At 42.9% G+C, this 23,047-nt stretch overlaps 1 protein-coding gene across 2 annotated transcripts in view; it reads right to left on the minus strand.

The window, feature by feature from the left end:
- The window catches only part of DPYSL2 (dihydropyrimidinase like 2), a 142,819-nt gene that overhangs the window by 21,372 nt on the left and 98,400 nt on the right, over positions 1 to 23,047 (minus strand). For both annotated transcript variants that reach the window (XM_068274717.1, XM_068274718.1), the window contains exons 3-8: positions 20,974 to 21,158; positions 15,208 to 15,372; positions 14,209 to 14,270; positions 9,961 to 10,041; positions 2,381 to 2,449; positions 1,701 to 1,821 (exon numbers count right to left, since the gene is read on the minus strand). In XM_068274717.1, the coding sequence (XP_068130818.1) occupies positions 1,701 to 1,821; positions 2,381 to 2,449; positions 9,961 to 10,041; positions 14,209 to 14,270; positions 15,208 to 15,372; positions 20,974 to 21,158 (683 nt within the window). The remainder of the gene's footprint in view (positions 1 to 1,700; positions 1,822 to 2,380; positions 2,450 to 9,960; positions 10,042 to 14,208; positions 14,271 to 15,207; positions 15,373 to 20,973; positions 21,159 to 23,047) is intronic.

The raw sequence follows: 23,047 nt of genomic DNA on the forward strand, positions 1-23,047 counted from the left end.
GCTGTGTTATGCCAATATAGAACATGTTTTACTTATGTATGGTGGTATGGATGTGGGGGGTCAGTTAACCATTTACCGCCATCCTAACGTATTAAAACGTCATGCTTACCGCTATTAACAGCAACATGACGTTTTAATACGTCGCGCATTCCCGCCGCTGCTACCGCCGTGTGTCCGCCGCTACCGCCGCCATTACCGTCGGGATCCCGTGCTGGGCGATTGGGGAAGAGGACTGAACAGTCCTCTACCCAATCGCAGTGCCTGGAGTGAATGGACGTGACCGCGAACAGCGGCTACGTCCATTCACATAAACAGGAAATGTAACAGTTTAATAAAGTGTGTAAAAAAAAAAAAAAAAAAAAAAAGTGAACACGTCCTATGAGTGTTCACCAGCGCCATCTTGTGGCCAAAAAGTATATTACACTTACAAAATACATACATTTTCAAGTATATACACATCATTAATAAAATTACACTTCCAACCCTCCCCCCCAAAAAAAACACTTGTAAAAAAAAAAATCAGCTTAAAAAAATAAATAAATAGTTGCCTTAGGGACTCAGCTTTTTTTATTCTATATTTTATGGGGGAAAATTAATTTTAATTTATTACATAGGGGCTTGTAATTATGGCCAGAACAAACAGAAAAATAACCACTTATATTTCAAAATAATATACTGTCGCCATACATTGTGGTAGGGACATAATCTAAACGGTTTAATTATCGGGACCACTGGGCAAATACAACGTGTTTGTTTTATCCACAGGAGAATGTTTAATTTTAAAACGATAAAGGCTGAACACTGAGAAATAATGATTTTTTTTCTTTTTTTTTCTGTTTTTCTCATTAAAATGCATTTAGAATAAAAAAATTCTTAGCAAAATGTACTATCCACAGAAAGCCTAATTGGTGGCGAAAAAAACGAGGTATAGATCATTTTCTTGTGATAAGTAGTAATAAAGTTATTAGGGAATAAAAGGGAGGAGCGCTGACAACTGAAAATTGCTCTGGTCCGTTAGGATAAAAACCCTTGGGGGTGAACTGGTTAAGGTTAGGCACCAGGAAGGGTGGTTTTAGGGTTAGGCAAAAGGAAGGGGGGTTTATGGTTAGGCATTGGAGGGGGAGGGTTCTGTATGAAATTAGGGTTAGGTTCAGTTGTGGTAAAATGTCGGTAACAAAAAAATATATATATCGGGAACACCAATGTTTTTCTATCATCATTACCACTGTTAATATTTTTCCATCTTCATTTATGTGCCCAATGCACAATGGTATTTATCATTTAGGCTTATATGGGCTTCACCCCGTGCCCATTTTTCCTAGCAGCTCTTTTTCATGATGACGCAGTAAATCATCTCCCAAATATTGAAATTCTTAACTTGCATTCACAGATTTACAGATTGTCAACAAAAAGAAAAAAAGGCAAGGGTAATTTTCCTACTTCTATACTTTGTAGGGGAGGGGGATCAGAAACACAGTTTCCTAAAGTAGTTGGACAGGGACTTTAATTTTAATATGCACAGTGAAATAACTATGTAAAAATAATAGTAAATTCATTGACTCAATCAGACGTAACAGATTTAGGAAGATGAGCATAAAACTAGTAGGCTGATGATAAGTTGCTAACTTTGCATATAGTCAACCCTTTAACTGCTATAATAACAAAAATAAATCCCACAGAGCTGTAAAGTGACAACAAACCTTTCTTTCTGGATTGTGCAATAACTTCAGATGAGCTTTTACTCATCACCTTGGTAACGTAGAGAGGACAGTTGGTCTGGTTGGCAATGGTGATGGAGCGATTTACAGCTTCTGCCTCCACCTAGGTAATAAATAGAAAAATCAGCCAAAATGACTGTACACCCTTCAGATCCACTACTCCCTTTTAGGCATTAGGCATAAGAGAACAAGAGGAGAACCTCTGGATCACCCAGAGGCTTCCCACGCCGTCCTCCGGACCACCTCCGCCGTCCGTCCTGCACATCGTGACCACGCTCCTCTTCATGCATGAAGGCGGCCGCCCTGCACCCGCACAGGCATGGCTGCACTGCACCCACGCAAACATGGCAATGCTGCACAGTGGTGAGCAAGGCCACGCCTGCACGGTTGCATGGAGCTTGTGCTTGAAGAGGAGTGTGGTCGCGAGCTTGGAATCAGACAAAAGTTTGTCAAATTCCCTTGGGGGGTCCATGCTTGGCAAAAGTGGACAAGAGGACGGCGTGGGAAACCTCTACAGGATCCAGGTAAGTATTTGACCCGAGGTTGGCCTCAGGTACATTTTTAAGTAAAGCCAACAAGGCACACAACAGATAAATACATCACATCCCTGGACTACATGTAATCAACATAATGAAGGCAGACAGACAAGAATGAAACCTTACTTCTTCCGGCCGGCTCAGCACATGTCCCTCAGGGCCAGCAATTCCTTGTTCTAAGATCCTCTGCTGCTCCTGGTAAGGGATAATGGCATGCTTTATACGCTGCATATCTCATATCAATAAAACTGAATCTTCTGACACAACATAAACAGAATATTCCTCAAATCACTGCCAAATACTACATTCAACAACACATAGGTAAACATATGTGCCTTTAGTATCACCTCTGCTTAGAACTTGCATTTATTTCCTTTTTCATATTTTCTCTGTAAGTTATAGTTACAGATTATAGCTCATTTTTTTTCTGATAACTAATAAGAGGTTATAAGACTTGCAAATTACTGTGACTGTTTCTGACAACCCAGAAGCAGAAAGGAGTTCAGCAGGTCATCAGGTCATCGTTACCCTGTATGGGAGCTGAATAAATCAAACAAGTAAAAGTGGATGCCAGTGACAGAGTTTAAGCTTCAAAGTCAGGTTTAAAACCAAAAATAATAATATGAGATTCCAGGAAAGTCCTATCCAGGATAAATGCTATAGACAGAATTGCTTATCCCATCATGCTTTTTAAATAAATGTTTTACAAACTGAATATGCAACGCTGGGAAAAAAAATATTTTTAATAATTACGCATTCTTTTCTTATACAGTTAGTCCCCGACTTACAAACACCACACTTAAAAACGACCCAAAAATGTGAAATCTGATGCTGTGGGATCAAGTTAAAAAAAAGCCTCTTTTACACTATATGCTGAAAAACCGATGCGTTTTAACTTTCCAAAGCAGAGCATTGTGAAAAAGCTTTCAGTTAAAATTAGTATTGTGTAAACTGAGCCATAGGAAAACATGGACATTACTTTGAAAATCAGTTTTCTATTAGTTATAACTGAGAGCAACTGATATACAGTAGTGTAAAAAGCACCCTTAAAGGGCACCTGAAGTGAGTAAAATTATTTAAAATAAATACTTGACTAAGCTGCAAATGAATATTACATACTAACCTCACTGTCAGTTCCTCTCAGAAGTTCACGATTTTCTTCTTACAGTGATCCCTTCCAGTTCTGACAATTTTGTCAGAACTAAAATATACCAGTTGCTGTCAGTTATATATCAGCAGCTGTCAGTTACAACTGAATGTGCAAGGTAATGTCCATGTTTCCCAATGGCTCCTAGTGGGCGATATTACAATTTAACAGTGTGCTGACCAGGAAGCTGTTATGGGGTAATGGCCATTTTTAAAATGGTGGACTGATAATTCCATTGATCACAGTGGACAAATGGAATACAGGAGAGGAGAAAGAGATTGAGGAGATTACACAGGAGGTAAGTATGACCTATGTATGGTTATTTTGACTTTTTATTTTCAGTTCAGGTTCTCTTTAAGGTGGCCACACACCATACAATTAAAAGATCCAATTTTTCAAAAATTGGGAGCATTGCTTTGTTTACGATCGATACATTTCCATTTTTTTTATTTTTAGAGATTGGACATGTTGGAAATTTCAGACCAGCTTTATCAAGAATTGTATGGTGTGTGATTGATTGTAAATTACTTGATGTACAGTTCCAATCAATTGTTTCTGAGCTTTTAATTATTTTATTCCTGATTGGGGAAAAATTTAACATAGGTGTGTGGTACATTGGTCAGATTTTTGAATTGTTACAATCAGTCAGAAAAAATGATTACTATTCTTGAATTGAACAGATATTTTAAAAAAGTTGTATGGTGTGTGGCCACCTTTAAGGTGGCCACACACCATACAATTTTTTAAATATCTGTTCAATTTAAGAATTGCAATCAATTTTTCTGACTGATTGTAACATTTCAAAAATATGACCAATGTACCACACACCTATGTTCAATTTTCTACCCAATTATGATAAAAATGATTGGAAACTCTGAGAAAATTGCTAGGGTGTGTATATTAATAAATTTGCAATCTACCACACACCATACAATCTTTAGAAAGATTGAAGAAAAATATCTGGCATTCCGGATCGATAAAAATCGAAGAAAACGGGAAATCCGATCGGATTTTTCAGTCGAATGAAAAAAAAGCTTTCGATTTTTTTCAGGAGATACGATCGTTTTTATCGAATTGCTGTAAAATTGGATCATTTTATTGTATCGTGTGTGTCCACCTTTAGGCTAAGTTCACAGTGGTCTGTTGCAAAATGCATGTGTTAAAATATGTGTAAACTGCAATGGAGACTGGAATTCAAAGCCTGCATGCAGCGAGTTAGAATAATGTTACCCCATAGAATTGAATGGGCAGTGAGTTGACATGCAGAATTATTCTGCAACGCAAATGATAACTGTGAGCGGGGCCTTACAGAACAGGGTGACCAAGGTGACACTGAAGGCAGAGAGGAGGTACAGTGATGGGAAATTGTTTCAAATTATGGACAGATTCGTAACCTACAATCCCCATCTCCTTCATTAGCCGTGGACTAACCTGTACTTATTTAGCGATTTACCTACTAATACGCTTGTTGATAAAAAAGGCAAGCAAGAATATGAGCAAGCACCAGACAACATGTAAAAAAATAAAAATAAAATCTATATTCACACAGTAAAATCAGCGCAAACTTTGAGAGATCGACTTAAAGGTGTATTATTGTAACTTAACATGAAATAACCCAGAAATATCTGTATTTTGAAGTCAAATCTGTATGAAATCATTGCTTGGGTAGGCGTAAGTTACACAGAAAATTTTCAAGCATTTTATACCCCCACAACCGCTTTACGTGAAATCTTCATTCACATTACCAAGCCAAAAGAGTGAGGTTATAAAGTATTACACACCGGGCTGGCTAGGTAAACACAGCATGCTGCATCCAAGCAGAGTTAGATGGGAGGACAAATGGCATCCAAATGTGTCTGAATCCTATGAAGCATCTAGCATCCAACTGTATAGTGTCGCCTAATAACTGCACAATAGGTGCATTAAATACGCATACAAAAAATGCAAACATTTTTCACGGGATAAAAAAACAAAACAAACGACTGTGCAACTGAGGACTTTAAAGTGAACCCGAGGTGAGAGTGATATGGTGGCTGCCATATTGGTTTTCCTTTAAACAATACCAGTTGCCTGGCTATCCAGCTGGTCTATTTAGCTACAGTAGTGTCCTGTCAGATCTGACAAAAAGGTCAGAAACACCTGATCTGCTGCATGCTTGTTCAGGGTCTATGGCTAAAAGTATGTGAGGCAGAGAATTAGCATGACAACCAGGTAACTGCATAATAGGAAATAAATATGGCAGCCTCCATATAACTCTCACCTTGGGTACACTTTAACATTATTGGCATGACCTCTAATTGAAATGTGTGTGAGGAAAAGTGTTTGGACCAGCAATACATGGAAAGCAGGAGTCTTTGTACTCGCACATATAGTGAGCAGTGTTCCAGCCATGTCATTTTGTGGGCCTCAGCATTGTTCATGCAGTACCTATCTTTCACCACCAGATGTCACAATAGCCATATAGACCAAGGCATTCCTGATGATAATGGAAACAGTGACAGCTCCGTGTAACGCAAAGATGTGAAACAAAATAAAGACGATAAGTTATTCAAAGACAGGATGCTTGACAACCGCTGATAAAGAAAGGTTAGGCAGACAGCCAATGGGGATTTCACAGATGCATGCAAGCTGGACTGTCTGTATGGGCAAGGCTGGGCCAGTGAGTTCTCAATGCCTCAGTCATCCACAGGGGTATATAGGAATGGCATGCATGGCTCCCCCACTAGAATGCTGTGGATGTGTAAGGTAAATGCATGCTGTTTTAAGAGGGCACAGCTGTATGTTTCTACCAGATTACATTTTATGTCAGCAATAACATAATATCTGCAGCGAGTAGAAAAACATAGCTTAAGTTGCTTCACAGGGTTACGGGTTTGACTTCACAGCGTTTGCCTGCTCTTCCTCCCTGACTATTTTATCTGCTCTCCACCTGACTGCTTCACACAATAATAAGGTATGTTCTGGAACAGAGCAGTTATTTGAAGCGCGAACAAAAATGAGCATGCGCTGTTAGGAGCCGCAGTTCCCATAGCGTGCGTCAATTTTTGTCACGTGGGAAGCAGGGCTGTGGAGTCGGAGTTGAGGAGTTTGGAGTCTGAGCAATTTTGGGTACCTGGAGTCGGAGTCGTGGTTTCATAAACAGAGGAGTCGGAGTCGGATGATTTTTGTACAAAATCCACTGCCCTGGTAAGTATTAGACTAAGGAGTCGGAGTCGAGCCATTTTGGGTATCTGGAGTCGGAGTTGGAGTCGGTGGTTTCAAAAACCGAGGATTCGGATGATTTTTGTACCGACTCCACAGCCCTGGTGGGAAGGAGGTGTGTGGGTGTGCACTATTAGTTGCGGGGAGGGGGGAAGGCTTATTAGTTGCCTGGGGGGGTTATTAGTTGCCTACCAGGGGATTGTTCTGTGTGAGAGTAGGGAGGGGTTAGGTCATAGTGCTATATCAATTCAGTTGGGGAATATCAATACATTTACTGCTAATCTACTACCACTATAAAATGTTCCCTTAACTTTTTTTTCTGATCACGCCTGCACCCAAATCAGCACGCAGCATTTTTGCAAATGTATGCGTTCCGTTATACCTGCAACTTTCTTCTAGCATACTGCAGGAATCAGCCACTGAGGACAATCTTCAAACCCCCTAAAAAGGAACCCAAGGTGAGAGTGATATGGAGGCTGCTATATTTATTTCCTTCTGAACAATACAGTTGTCTGGCAGTCCTGCTGATCTTTGGCTGCAGTAGTGTCTGATCACACACCTGAAACAAGCAGGTGGTTAATCTTGTCAGATTGTGGTGAGAAACATCTGATCTGCATGCTTGTTCAGAGTCTATGGCTTAAGGTCTTAACGGCACAGGATCGGCAGGACAGCAGGCAACTGGTATTGTTTGAAAGGAAATAAGTATGCTAGTCTCCATATGTCTCCCAACTTAGAACCTGAAGTGAGAGGGATATGGAGGCTGGCATATTTATTTAATTTTTAACAATGCATATTGTCTGGCTGACCTGCTGATCCTCTGCATCTAACACTTATAGCCATAGAACATGAACAAGCATGCAGATCAGATGTTTGCCTAAAGTTTCACTGCATTTGCTTGTTTTAGGTGTGCGAGTCAGACACTACTGATGCATCAAAGATCAGCAGGACGGCAGGCAAGTGTTATTGTTTAAAAGGAAATAAATATGGCAGGCAGCCTCCATATGCCTCTCAGATCAGTTGCCCTTTACATCCTGACTCCAGAAGGATAGGAAATGTTGAATATTAAATATATATGTGTTGGTTTCCTCATTAAGTGTCCTTTTGAGCTTAAAAAGTCACAAATAATTTGATAAAAGACTTACAGGGATGGAGCAAACATAAGGAAACAACGTTAACTGCCTAAGTGGTTGTGGTGGCGGTGAGGGGGGGTGTGGGGCGGTGGGCAGAGGGAGTTGGGGGAGGCCATCAGTGGAGCTCTCAACTATCATGGAAGGCCTCCAGGAAATTGCACATTAAGAGCTCAATCAACTAATTGGCAACTCCCATCTCCTTTCTTTATAGCATGCTGCCAGCCGCTGAGCCGCCTTCTTGCTGTAGTGATGATCTGATCTCTATTTCTTCCGCACTGCCACTCCCTCTGCACCACACACTCCCTGGCTGGAGTGATCTGCTAAACAGTGATTGCTGGAGTGATCATCTGGTCTCTGCTTCTCCTGCACTGCCACTCCCTCTGCACTACACACCCCCTGGCTGGAGTGATCTGCTAAACAGTGATTGCTGGAGTGATCATCTGGTCTCCGCTTCTCCTGCACTGCCACTCCCTCTGCACCACACACCCCCTGGCTGGAGTGATCTCCTGTGCAGTGATTGCTGGAGTGATCACCTGGTCTCTGCTTCTCCTGCACTGCCACTTCCTCTGCACCACACACTCCCTGGCTGGAGTGATCTCCTGTGCAGTGATTGCTGGAGTGATCATCTGGTCTCCGCTTCTCCTGCACTGCCACTTCCTCTGCACCACACACTCCCTGGCTGGAGTGATCTCCTGTGCAGTGATTGCTGGAGTGATCATCTGGTCTCCGCTTCTCCTGCACTGCCACTTCCTGTGCACCACACACCCCCTGGCTGGAGTGATCTCCTGTGCAGTGATTGCTGGAGTGATCATCTGGTCTCCGCTTCTCCTGCACTGCCACTCCCTCTGCACCACACACTCCCTGGCTGCACGTCAATCATCTTACACGTGTATCCAGCTGGCAGGAAATCTCTCCATCTTTCACAGGGGACTGGAGCGCTCTCTCCCCCAGGTCATTCCCTTGCTGTGTGTGACCTTCCTGCTGGAGCTGATGCTTCTTCTGGGACCACCCAGTAATAATTGCAGAATTATCACTGTGGATCTGATGCCAGCACTGGAATATCTGGGTGATGAGCCTCACTATACTCATGAAATCCAGTGGCAGAGATGAACAGTGGTGGCCACAGACAGAAACGGTATGTGAATAGAGCTATAGGCTTACTGCTCAAGGTAAACTGAATATAGATAGGATTCTAATCTGTTTTACAGGAGCGTAACATCAAAGTGCCACCCTACACATAATGAATGCGCAGGACAAGTCCTCTTCACTATAGCTTATCATAGTGCAGCCAATCACCATGCAGCTCTCGATGCATGTCACATGGCATGCAGAGACTGGTGCCGCAATGTGATTGGCTGTATGGTGATGAGCTGGAGTGAAAAGTATTTTTCCTCCCGCATTAATTACATTTAGGAAGGCATTTTGATGTTACCAGGCAACTGGTATTGCTTAAAAAGCAATAAATATGGCAGCCTCCACACAACTCTCACCTTGGGCTCATTAAAGGTGCCCATTAACGGTACAATTTTTTTCATCAGACGCAATCTTTCAATGCACTTATGATCGTATATAATCGGAAGGTAGTTATCGATTGTTCCCCCAAACGGGTCAATTGGGGCATTTTCTCTCTTCAGACACGATTGTAAAATCCAACTTTAGGGTCAATTGAATTTTCTGTTCCAAGCGACCATAGAATTATTTTACATCAATTTTCACCATACACTGCACTGTTTTCTGTACAATTCGATTGTAAGCTGTGCATTGAAAGATCGCATTTGATGAAAAAAAATTGTACTGTTAATGGGCACCTTTAAGAAGGCTCATTTGCAACTGAGTCTCAATCTAAAAGTATTCCCTGTGCTTGGCTAAAATAAATTACATTAGTAACAGAAACAGTCTGTCTGTCCAGAATAAAATAAGTAGTTAAAGTAAACAATGGATAGACAATACCAGGGCTGTGGAGTCGCTGCAAAAATCCTCCGACTCGAACTCCGACTCCTCAGTTTATGAAACCACCGACTCCAACTCCCAAAATGTCCCCAACTCTTTGACTCCGACTCCTTAGTCTATTTCTTACTAGGGTTATAGATTAGGTACAAAAATCACCACGGACTCCAACTCCAGGTACCCAAAATTGCTCAGACTCCTCGACTCCGACTCCACAGCCCTGGACAACACTGTCTGTTAGATTTATGTAGGTGAATCCAATCCAATAATAAACAACTTACCTCAGCAATGACATCACCATTTTCTGCATGCACCTGTGCAATGGCCCCGATGTCCCGGATGACGCTAAACACTTCATAGATCTGAAAGAAGGAAAAGTGGGTTATTATAACACACCATGTTACTCTTCTATAGAATGAAGGCTCTGGATCACATAGAGTGATGCTGGTCCTCTCTTTATGCCCTCGTTCCATCACTGTCCCCCATTCAAATTTTACACCTTCAGGAGTTCTTTTAAGCATTCGTGTCCCCGAGTGCTTGGGAAGATGGGCACATTTGTATTGTGCACACACCAGACATGAGTTCTTACTTCTGAAGGCTGCCCAAGGTGGGACCGAAGACATATTTGACCTGCAGGTGAATGGGGGACAGCGGAGGACCGAGGGCACAAAGAGAAGCCCGGAAAGGCTCTAGAGCAGGGGTAGGGAACCTTGGCTCTCCAGCTGTGATAAAACTACAAATTAAGAAGTAGATTCATAGAAAAGCAGTTGGTTGGCACTACAGTGAAATGGCATGCACGCATCAGCTGCGACAACAGGCAGTTTGCACAGGAGGACTACACATACACCTCTTCTTTAAACCTCTTCAGCGTGCTCAAGCAACAACATCAAATGGCAAGCAGACAAAGATAGCAGGAAAGCTGGCACTGCTGCAAGTGTTCAATTTATTGTAGCAAAGATAAAGTGCAAACGTGCAGCATCTTGCAAAAAGTATGGCATGAAGAAACACATACCCTGGTGAGAAGAGGCGTGGAGGGTGGTGGGTGCTGGGCACAGGATGCCTGACGGCCGTTTCGCGCTAAGCAGCGCTTCTACGGAGGCAGCCTCTGTAGAAGCGCTATTTAGCGCGAAACGGCCGTCAGGCATCCTGTGCCCAGCACCCACCACCCTCCACGCCTCTTCTCACCAGGGTATGTGTTTCTTCATGCCATACTTTTTGCAAGATGCTGCTCGTTTGCACTTTATCTTTGCTACAATAAATTGAACACTTGCAGCAGTGCCAGCTTTCCTGCTATCTTTGTCTGCTTGCCATAAAACTACAAATCCCAGCATGTATTTGCCTTTATTAATCATGACTTTGGCTGTCAGACTCCTGCAATGCATTGTGGGACTTGTAGTTCCTTAACAGCTGGAGAGCCAAGGTTCCCTACCCCTGCTCTAGAGGATCCAGAGCCTTCCCTCTACATAGCTGAGTGTCACTTTTTTTTTCCTCACTTCAGTTTTGCTTTAAAGCAAACTTGTTAGATCCAGAGAGAAAAAAAATTAGATACCTTATATACTCGTGTATAAGCCTAATTTTTAGGACAAAAACAATGTGCTGAAAAGATAGCCCCTCAGCTTATATGCGAGTCATTGAAGCCGAACGGATGGTGGAACAGGTTTTGCTACTGGCAGAGGAGTGTATGGATCATGCACTACTGATCCTGCTTTTTCCAGCTGGCTCCCTGCTGTATCCATGCCCTCCATCCCCTGCAACATGGTGTGCTGTTCAAGACTACTTGTGTCCGCAGCTTGTGGAGCAGAGAGTGTCAGCAGTGCAATGATCGAGGATTCTTCCTGTGCAGCAATCGCTTTGTCTCATATCTATGACGCCATCTAGTGGCGTTTTGAGCCACAGCTAGCTGCTGTGGATGGGGTTATACTGGGGGGGGGGGGGGGGGGGGCTTATATGTGAGTCAATCACTTTTTCCTGGTTTCTGAGGGAAAAGTGGGTACCTTGGCTTATACGTCGGTTGGCTTATATGAGAGTATATACAGTACTTGCCTCAAGTAGAGGGAAGACCAGGTCCTCCTCCAGACCACCAATACAGCACTAGACACTCAGAAGTACATAGCTGCATTCTCATAGATGAACGAGCTTGGTCGCACTGCACAAGTGCAATATGTCTCACACCTGTACAGTAGCAAGCAAAGGAAAAAGCTGAGCCAGTTTTGCTCCATGCTACTGTGCAGGCTCGAGCAATCTACACAATCCGGCGCAGCTCTATCGACAAGCCCTTGTCGACGAGCTACAGGGGGTCCCAGCACTGGAACAGGTCAGTGGAGGGGGACGAGCAAAGCCTCTAGACTATCTAGAGGCTTCCTTCCACTTAGGCAAGTACCCACGTGCGCACTTTTTTCCCTTTAGGTATATTGCCACCATGCTGGGCGGCATAGTAGTTAGTGCTCTCGCCTTGCAACACTGGGTCCCCGGTTCGAATCCCAGCTAGGTCAACATCTGCAAGGAGTTTGTATGTTTCCCCCGTGTCTGCGTGGGTTTTCTCCGGGCACTCCGGTTTCCTCCCACATCCCAAAAACATACAGATAAGTTAATTGGCTTCCCCTAAATTGGCCCTAGACTGCGATACATACACTACACTACATGATACATACATAAACATATGACTATCGTAGGGATTAGATTGTGAGCCCCTCTGAGGGACAGTTAAGTGACAAGACAATGTATACTCTGTACAGTGCTTCGTAATATGTCAGCGCTACATAAATACTAAATAATAATAACTCAAGGTATTAAATGCAGAACCAACAAGATTGTTTCTGTAAATGATCCTATAATCATTTTCAACCAATGACTGAGGTACTGCTTGCATGAAATAGAGGCGCGAGGAAAAATGGATGCCAAGTGAAGCTGATATATTTGTAAACGATAACTACCTTTATGAATTGGGCACCAAATGAAAAGAAAAAAATATTTACAGTGGTATTGACTATTGTAAAACTTTGGTAAATATTATTTATATTTTACTACAACTAAACCTAACCCTACTCTCACACAGAACCCTCCCCCCTTCAAAGGCTAACCTTAAAATCCCTCTACCTTACGCCTAACCCTAAGACCCACCCTTCCTAACCCCGAAACCCCACTTCCTGACATGCCTAACCCTAGGACCCCCCCTCCTAACGCCTTCCCCTGAAACCCCCTTCCTGATGTTTAAACCATAACCCCCCCTCCCTTCCTGATGCCTAACCCTAAGACCCCCCCCCTTCCTGACACCTAACCCTAAAACAACCCTTCCATTTGCCTGACCCTAACCCCCCCCCCCCCCTTCCTGACGCCTAAACCTAAAATCTGATTTCCTGACAGGCCTAAACCTAAAACCTCCCTTCCTAACTGTATAATTTTCAAAATGTTACATTTCAAAATGTTAATTTTCAAAAAAAAAGAAATTAGTAAATACAAAAAAAGGACAAAAAAATGTCAAACACTATAACTTTCTAATTTTTAAAATGATAAAAAATTCAAAAACAATTATTTGTTTATTTAAGTATTTATATAGCGCCGACATTACGCAGCGTTGTACAGAGTATATATACTGTCTTGTCACTAACTGTCCCTCAGAGGGGCTCACAACCTAGTCTAATCTAATGTTCTCAAAACGATGAAACAGTTAAAAAAATGATAACATTCTAATTTTCAAAACGGTATTTATCAGGCACCCAAATTTCTGCTTTCTCAGCTCAATAGCAGGTATTTGCATTAGCGCCTATGGAGGCGCCCAAAATCTTCCATTAGCTGTGAGCAGGGGCGTAGCCATTGCCATGGCAGCCATAGAAGCTGCTATGGGTCCCTGGAGTATGGGGGGCTCCGTGGGTACTTAATGTATTAACCATTAACTTTCTTGTACTCCACCCTCTGACTTTGTCTCAGTGCCCATGAACTATGTGCAGTGTTGATTGCATGAGAATGTAAATTGCCCAGCTAACTCATATCCATATCCATAGGGTAGGGGAGTAGGTGGCATTGCTTAAAAAGTGCCTTAATCTGTGCGCCCCATGAAAGTTTTGCTATGGGGCCCCATGATCTCTAGCTAGGCCACTGGTTGTGGGCACCAATGTCCTGCTCCCGATGTACTGCCCTAATTATCAGACACAAAAGTGCTGAATGAAAAACTTATATAAATATGGACTCAGACCATTACTCGTAGTTTCCTGCACAATCCACAATAAAAACAGTGCAGATAGCAATAGGAATGCTGTTCCCACACGCCAGTAAAGAGGACATCAGTGGCCGGTATGCAGAGTGTGTCCGGGAATGCCAGAAATGTGCTTAGCCTGAGAGGTGGCCGGACACTTGGCAGAAGGCTGCTCATTCTCCTTCCACACCCAGAACGCAGGCAACTGGCTGCAGCTTCAGGTTTTCCAGCCATGTAGAAAGCATAAATACAACAGCTGAATAATGCTACTCTTGACTTTGCCACAGTTCTCACCTGCCCAGAAATACACACACTCTGCATGGTGCTTCTCCCTTACCTGGGAGTCTGTGAGCTGGTACTGGTCCTTGTATGCCATGTACACCAAGAAGGAATTAATACCTGTAAAACAGGAAGTCTTTAGTACTTTATATTTGACACAGCAAAAGAAAAAGGTTGGGAAGCTGAGAGTTTGTTGAATTAGGCCACTGCTTAGCATTTTTACACAGAAAAAGTAAAAACACCTACCAACAAGTCTACACAATGTACACAAGTTTTTGTCTAAAACAAACTCTGTTTCTTGATTGTTTTGAAATGTCATGTAAGGCAATATTACATTTTTGCTCTGAAACATTAAACACAGAAAAAAAAAAAAAAAAGTAATGTAAAACTGTAAAATACTGGTCTAATTGTCATTTGAAGGCTTCACTGAACACTTCACTGAAGCTAAATTGATAACATTGCTGGTTGCAGGACAAATCGTCCGATTGTCCCAAGGCATAACTGATGTACAAAAATAAATACTTTCTTAAGAAGAGGGAAGCCTCTGGATGCTAATGAGGCTTCCCACGATGTCCTTTGGTCCCCCGTTGCCACTCACAGACCCCTTCCCCCAGCTGATTGGGGCCTTACTCCTCTTCTGATACGAGCACAGCCATGCCTGTACAGAAGCACAGGGCTGCTTGTGCAGGCAGAGCCGTACTCGTGGAGGTGCAGTACGGCCGCGCCCGTGCTTAAAGCCCTTGTCGGTAATTTTTGGAAGGTCCGTGAGTGGTAAGGAGGGACCGGAAGACGCTGTGGGAATCCTCATTGGGATTCAGAGGGTTCCCTCTTTTTAGCCAAGTATGCGATTTTGTACCCAAGCTTTGGCACACTTTAAATAACTGATGTGCAAACAAAGCAGAAAGGTTCTCTGTCCCTCCCCTAGATTAAAAAGCAAATGGCCAATGATGAGGGATACCAATGCAGATAGTAAATATAATTTCCTAAGGGCTCGTGGTGTGATGTGGTTTTACTCTGTGTGTGCTTTGTGAGAAAAGAGCGCCCCCTCTGTACTCACCATGATCTTTCACCAGAGCTTCCATTTCCTCTTGTACGCCTTTGTGCCACTCAGTGATGTCCACATGCAAGGAGTAGTCACAACATGTTTTACTGTCTGCCCACTCCCTCCATTGGTCAAAAGCAGTAAGCAGGCTGGTCCCTGGCTCCGGCACCACGTGGTCAACTAGGCAAGACAAACCAAATGTTGGGTGAGACGAGGAGAAAATAGTTTGCATAAGGCACAGGAGTTTCTACATCACTAAATGCAAATTACTCACATGTAGGGAGCAAGCTCTAAGCTTCTAATGAAATATACACAACAGGCGGTTACTGTCAGTGAACACTGCATGTCAACATGATGAACAGCAGAGGTTCAGCTCACTAAAAGTCAAGGTGAAAGAGAAATCAATTACATTTATAAGCTTCCAATTGGACAATGAAGTCACCCATTAGGTTAAAAGACCAACAGACAGTGCTAAGTGTTGGAAGGGGCAGGTTCTAGTCATTTTCTTCTGCAGCCCATATATCTAAAAACTACTGATCATCTTGACTTGCAGTTTACTGAAACATCTCATTATGGATGATTATCACCAGGGCTGTGGAGTCGGGGGTGGAGCAATTTTTGTGTAAATGGAGTCGGGAAAAAAATGCACCGACTTCCGACTCCTAATGAACTTAACCAGTACAGGACCACAGGCTTTATCCCCCTAAAGACCAGGCCATTTTTTTGTAAAATAGGCCACTGCAGCTTTAAGGCCAAGCTGCCACCCAGTGTTTATTTATTTATTCATAAATATGTATTTGTTTTATTTTATAATATTTTTACTTATTGTTTTTTGTTTTATCCCATCCCCGCCCTCCCTCCTCCCACCAGCCAATCACTGTGATCGACTGTCATAGGCTTCAGCCTATGACAGCGGATCATCGCCGAGACTCTGGAGGGGACAGCCGTGTCGTATGGCTGCCCTCAGTACAGCGCTGCTGTAGATCGCAGCACTGTACACAGTAAATAGACGGCGGTTTCGCTGTATAACAGTCTCCGAGCGGCGATCGCCGCTGGGAGACTGAAGGCGGAGCGGAGCTCTGCCCACTTAGCACGAGATGTGCGTGCAGCGTGTACGCGATCTCCTGCAAATGAAGCCCCAGGACTTTACGCCGATCGGCGTTAGGCGGTCCTGGGGCTGCCGCCACGGCCACGCCCATTGGCGTGAAGCGGTCGGCAAGCAATTAAACTGTAATTAAAAGAAAATATGAGAAAATGTTCTATTTCGCAGATAATAGTCATCAGAGATATACAGTGAGGGCCTGAGCCCACCGATACAGTTATCTTTTATTTAAACATCAATGTTAGAGATTCTGAAAAGCGGACAGAAGCGGATACAACTGCATCAGTGGGCTTAGCTGTGCTTAGTCCACAAAAATGAAATAAACCAATCAAAAAATAGTTACTTATGCTGCTGCAAGAAAGCAGTTACTGTAAATTTAAAGTCAGATATCTGATGTGTACACAGGAATCTTTTATATATAATAAATAACATCTCTGCTGTAAGAATAAAGTCTGATGTGTAGTTCCGGTATTATTTTTATATACAGTGGCTTGCAAAAGTATTCAGCCCCCTTGAAGTTTTCCACATTTTGTCACATTACTGCCACAAACATGAACCAACTTTATTGGAATTCCACGTGACAGACCAATACAAAGTGGTGTACACGTGAGAAGTGGTACGAAAATCATACATGATTCCAAACATTTTTTACAAATCAATAACCGCAAAGTGGGGTGTGCGTAAGTATTCAGCCCCCTTTGGTCTGAATGCAGCCAGTTGCCCATAGACATTGCCTGATGAGTGCTAATGACTAAATAGAGTGCACCTGTGTGTAATCTAATGTCAGTACAAATACAGCTGCTCTGTGAGGGCCTCAGAGGTTGTCTAAGAGAATATTGGGAGCAACAACAACATGAAGTCCAAAGAACACACCAGACAGGTCATGGATAAAGTTATTGAGAAATTTAAAGCAGACTTAGGCTACAAAAAGATTTCCAAAGCCTTGAACATCCCGCGGAACACTGTTCACACGATCATTCAGAAATGGAAGGAGTATGGTACAACTGTAAACCTACCAAGACAAGGCCGTCCACCTAAACTCACAGGCCGAAGGAGAGCGCTGATCAGAAATGCAGCCAATAGGCCCATGGTAACTCTGGAAGAGCTGCAGAGATCTACAGCTCAGGTGGGGGAATCTGTCCATAGGACAACTATTAGTCGTGCACTGCACAAAGTTGACCTTTATGGAAGAGTGGCAAGAAGAAAGCCATTGTTAACAGAAAAGCATAAGAAGTCCCGTTTGCAATTTGCCACAAGCCATGTGGGGGACACAGCAAACATGTGTAAGAAGGTGCTCTGGTCGGATGAGACCAAATTGGAACTTTTTGGCCAAAATGCAAAACGTTCTGTGTGGCAGAAACTAACACTGCACATCACTCTGAACACACCATCCCCACTGTTCAATATGGTGGTGGCAGCATCATGATCTGGGGGTGTTTCTCTTCAGCAGGGACAGAAAAGCTGGTCAGAGTTGATGGGAAGATGGATGGAGCCAAATGCAGGGCAATCTCGGAAGAAAACCTCTTGGAGTCTGCAAAAGACTTGAGACTGGGGCGGAGGTTCACCTTCCAACAGGACAACGACCCTAAACATAAAGCCAGGGCAACAATGGAATGGTTTAAAACAAAACATATCCATGTGTTAGAATGGCCCAGTCAAAGTCCAGATCTAAATCCAATCGAGAATCTGTGGCAAGATCTGAAAACTGCTGTTTACAGACGTTGTCCATCTAATCTGACTGAGCTGGAGCTGCTTTGAGAAGAAGAATGGGCAAGGATTTCAGTCTCTAGATGTGCAAAGCTGGTAGAGACATGCCCTAAAAGACTGGCAGCTGTATTTGCAGCTAAAGGTGGTTCTACAAAGTATTGACTTGGGGCTGAATAATTACGCTCACCCCACTTTGCAGTTATTTATTTGTACAAAATGTTTGGAATCATATATGATTTTCATTCCACTTCTCACGTGTACACCACTTTGTATTGGTCTTTCACGTGGAATTCCAATAAAACTGATTCATGTTTGTGGCAGTAATATGACAAAATGTGGAAATCTTCAAGGGGGCCGAATACTTTTGCAAGCCACTGTAGAGAGTGCCGACATCTTCCATAGCACTGTACAAAGTACAAAACAGACATCTAAGGGAAGCATAGATATGTAAGTAGTTCAACCCACTGTACAATCAGGACACCCAGCAATACAAATACATACTGTACATAGTTGATGTGTGGTTTGAAACATTGCAAATACTAACTAGTACATGGTTATTTGATGAAGTACAGCAGAAACAGGAAACACTAGGGAGAGGACCCTGCTCTTAAGAGCTAGGAGGTAAAAGGGTGGAGACACTAGGTGACATCAGTATTATGTGACACAGTGACACCACTCCATCAGGCATTTTTACTTCTTCTGCCAAAAGAGGAGTATGTTTAGAAAAGGTAGCTGAGTAATGGGTGCTCAGGGGGCATGTATAATACAAAGTACGTAATGCCCTTGTTTTTTATGTAGCTTTCATGGAGATGCATGTCTGCTATCAGACTGCAATTAGTTCCGGAAAGGATGGTTACATTCATGGTGAAGATACAACATTAGGAAAATGCAGTAAGTCCAAGAGAGTCTGCAAAAGAATCAGAAAGAAATTGAGGGTGCTCTGAAAAACCTTGGGTCTACAGAGTGCCTGAGATTTGCCTCCATTTTACCAAAGTTCCACCTGTAATCCACCATATTGTTCTAACTTTACAGCTTGCTTAAAACTAAAACAAGGAAAAAGTTGATCAAGAACTCTACTCCTGAATACTGAAGCGAGCTGCAGAAATGAGTTCAATAACCACCTATTCAAAGGTAAGGCTCTGTTTTCCATAAAACCTTCTGAGGCCTATCTCTGTCCCCTCATTCCACTACTATGCCCCGTTGAATTTCCACACCTTCCAAACTCCTCAGCAGGCTATGAAAGCACTCGCATCCCTGAATGCTTCTGAAGATGGCTGCATCTTGAGGGTAAGCAGTACGGATCAGCTCATCTTCAGAAGCACTTGGAGACAAGAGTACTTCCAAAAGCTGCCCGAGGAGGTCCGAAGACATATTTGACCAAGGTGGTCAAAGAACTTTACTGGGGCCCAGCGGTGGAACAAGGAGACGGAGAGAGGCCTAGGAAGGCACTATGGGATCAAGAGCCTTCCCTTTCCATCGGTGAGTATCTAACTCATCTTTTGCAGCTCCCTTCAATATTGCTTTCCTTCCAGGACAAAACTATCCTGTAATTCAAGTGTCAAACACAACTCCTACATGGAAGTGGTTAAAATGGGCAATCAAAATTGGATATGTGTATGCACCCCAAGCACTGTAGCATACCTCAATTTTACAACAATTGCCTGCTTTTAGGTGTTAAAGTAGATCCGAGATAAACTTTTACTCATACTGTAATTGTGTTCCTTTCATATAGTTTATAGGGCATTCCTCAAGCCAAATACTTTTTTGTTTTTGTTTTTAAACTCTAATTCCCTATAAACTAAACAAGCCTCGCCCACAGCTTTTCAGAGTGCCTTGGCATTTTCAGACAGTAGCAAGGGCTTATGGGAGCTCAGTCTGGGCAGGAGGGGGAGGTGTTACTAGCCAGAGATTTCAGAGGCAGAGGGGAGGAGAAGGAATTAGGTTTTCACAGGCTGAGTGCTAGAGATGCAGATCAGCTTGCCTGTGTGTAATGTTTACAAACAGAAAATGGCCGCTGTCATTGTATCACAGGAAGAAATAATCATATTCTGTTGAAGCTGTTTGCCGCTAGATTTGCTGTGTAAACTATCTAAACTTTAGATAAGATATATAGACAAGTTACTTGTTATAGTTAGTTTTTCATCTCGGATCCGCTTTAAAGTGAATGTTTACCATTATAAAAATAAAAAAGTCAGATACTCACCTAAGGAGAGGGAAGGCTTGGTCCTAATGAGGGAAGGCTCGGTCCTCTCCTCTCCCGGTGCCCGGTCCCGCGCAGGATCCCCCGTGACAGTATTCGACCAAATACTGCCACTTCCGCAGCCGAAGGGAGCTTTCGGAAGCCTTCGGGAGCACTCGGGCTCCCGAAGACGGGCCGCTCCATACTACGCATGCGCGAGCGCCCTCTATGACGCACTCGCGCGTGCGTAGTATGGAGCGGCCCGTCTTCTGAAGCCCGAGTGCTCCCGAAGACCTCCGAAGTCCCTGCGGCGGCGGACACGAACGGGGGAGCCAGCGCAGCACCGAGGGCACCGGGAGAGGAGAGGGAAAGCTCATTAGGACCGAGCCTTCCCTCTCCTTAGGTGAGTATCTGACTTTTTGATTTTTAAATGGTTTTCAGCTTGTGTCTCTTGTGTGTACCAGAACTCAAGGACAACTAAGTGATCAGTTGACAGATGGGTAAGTTTGATTTGCTAGTCATCATGCACAGAACCAGACCAACCAATGTCATCATGCACAGAACCCGCCAGTGCAAAACATCTAATCTACATACACGTTCTGCATCATGGATTCATAAAATATTTGAAGCAGAAGATCAGAACAGCCATACAAGAAACATTTTCCAGAAAATTAGGAATGGTAGCCTCCAAATTCCTCTCATTTCAGGTATACTATTAAAAATCATGGTAAGGACAAAGAATCATTTTTTTTCTCTTTTGAGACACTTAACCCTCTGGTAAACCCCTTCTTACTGATCATGGTGGTGCCTCCAGCCAAAGCTGCTTTTGTTCCCTGGAAGAAGTCATCAGCAGACACTATTCCATTGTAGGGTCTCTGGAAGCAGGTGTGGACATCAATCCCACCAGGAATCACCATCCGCCCATGAGCTTCAATGGTCTTCACACCTCCTGGCACAATCAGATTTTCACCAATCTGTCTGTAAAACAACATCACAATAAGCTAAAGTGAAACTCCAGCTATAACTTCATTGATAATACAGTAAAGCGTGAGAGAGAGAGTGAGTGAGTGAGTGAGTGAGTGAGTGAGTGAGTGAGTGAGTGAGTGAGTGAGTGTGTGAGTGTGTGTGTGCGTGAGAGAGGAAAACTCTCAAAGATTTTTAGAAAAAAAAAATGAATAGTGAATGATGACTGGTTTGATTTTTGAAGCAATACAATAAATCAGGAAAATGAATTGAATGTAAAAGGTCTAAAGGAAAAAAAATCAATTGAGAATGGCCACCTTCAAAAGAACCTCTGTCAGTTTTTTTTTATTTGAGCCTGTTACATAGTTATTTGGTTTGAAAAAAGACATATGCCCATCAAGTTCAACCAAAAATTAAGCTACATCACCAGCCTGCAGCCTAACATATCCCTGTTGACATAGAGTAAGGTCGCATTCACAGTGGGACATTATGGTCGCACATTATAAAGTCTTATAACGCAGCTTACCGCTCTGCAATGCTAATCCTATGGGCTATTCACAGTGCGACGTTAAAGTCGCATTAAAAAATGTTGCGTAGTGGTAACTCACTGCTTGCAGTGCGTTACCTCTTAACGCAATGACTTTAATGTCGCATTGAAACGCAACGTCCCACTGTGAATACAGACTAAGGCAAAAAAAAAAAAACACCCTTACAAGGCTTGATCCAATTAGCCCCAAAAGGGAAAAAAAATCCTTCCCGACTCCAGGTGGTAATCCGATAAAATCCTTGGATCAATATGTCTGGGAATTACCGAGTAATTCTGTCTCCTTAAATTCTGTCTTTAACACAACTTCCAGAAAAGAAGTGCAAACTCAGCCTTTGACCTGTCACCAGAACAGGAGTCCCAAAAGGCAGAGTTAGCTCCACCTCCTGGTTTTGTCTTCAGGTTGTACAGCAGTAGTGAACACCGTACTCAGTGGCTGTGATGGGACATGACAGTGATGTGCCCAATTACATAATGGTAATAATTCTGCTTTCCCTCCATTCGTAATTCAGGTCACTACCAAGTTTTACACCAGGGCCTGGTTGAGGTGGCTTGGTCCTCATGCCAGTGGTGAGTGGAGTTTTTTGGCAATAATAGAACAACATACTATATGGTCAGTTTATCTGCTGCAAGTCAAAATTTGCCGTTTTATGAACTTTGCTAAGTTTATCGTTTTACTGAATATTTAACTTGGTTTCAGACTCCGAAACCAAATATATCATTATATTGTATTTCAAAGGGCTAGAATTTCAGTTTTTTTTTATTTCCATCCCATGTTCTCTACAGGGGATCATTTTCTCTACTTCCTGTCCTGAAGAAATGACTGGAGGTTGGAGGACATCTCCCCTGGGGTTGAGGAAATCCAGGCTTTGGCAGCTGTCACTAGAAATGGTGCCTCCTCCACTGGGAGATTGAACTTTAAATTCCTGATTCAATGGTGTCCGCTGTAAAAGTCTGGACTGTGCTTCACTTAAGCCTCATATCTACAGCCGGGATGACAGGAAACAAGTGGACATTTCCTGAACAGGTACAAAAGCAGCAATAAAATATGGACAGCTTCTGAGCTTTCTCTACTCTATAGAAACTAAGTAGTGAAACCACTAAAGAAGTCCGTAGGTCAAAAGTAAATGGTTTGTTATGAGTATCCCTCATTGGCTATGGAACATTTTTAAATTTACTTGTTTTACTTGTTTTAAAGCGGCACAATACCTACTATCTGCTACACCCTGTATTGGGTGATCATTGCAAGCAGCATTTTACTATTGACTTACGTCTTACAGACTTCTTCAGTGGTTTTAAGCTGAATACTCACCTGACGACCCAGAAAGATGGATCACAGCAAAGTCCGAAGCTTTCTCCT

Source organism: Hyperolius riggenbachi, chromosome 3 (genome assembly GCF_040937935.1).
Source record: "Hyperolius riggenbachi isolate aHypRig1 chromosome 3, aHypRig1.pri, whole genome shotgun sequence".
NCBI lineage: Eukaryota > Metazoa > Chordata > Amphibia > Anura > Hyperoliidae > Hyperolius > Hyperolius riggenbachi.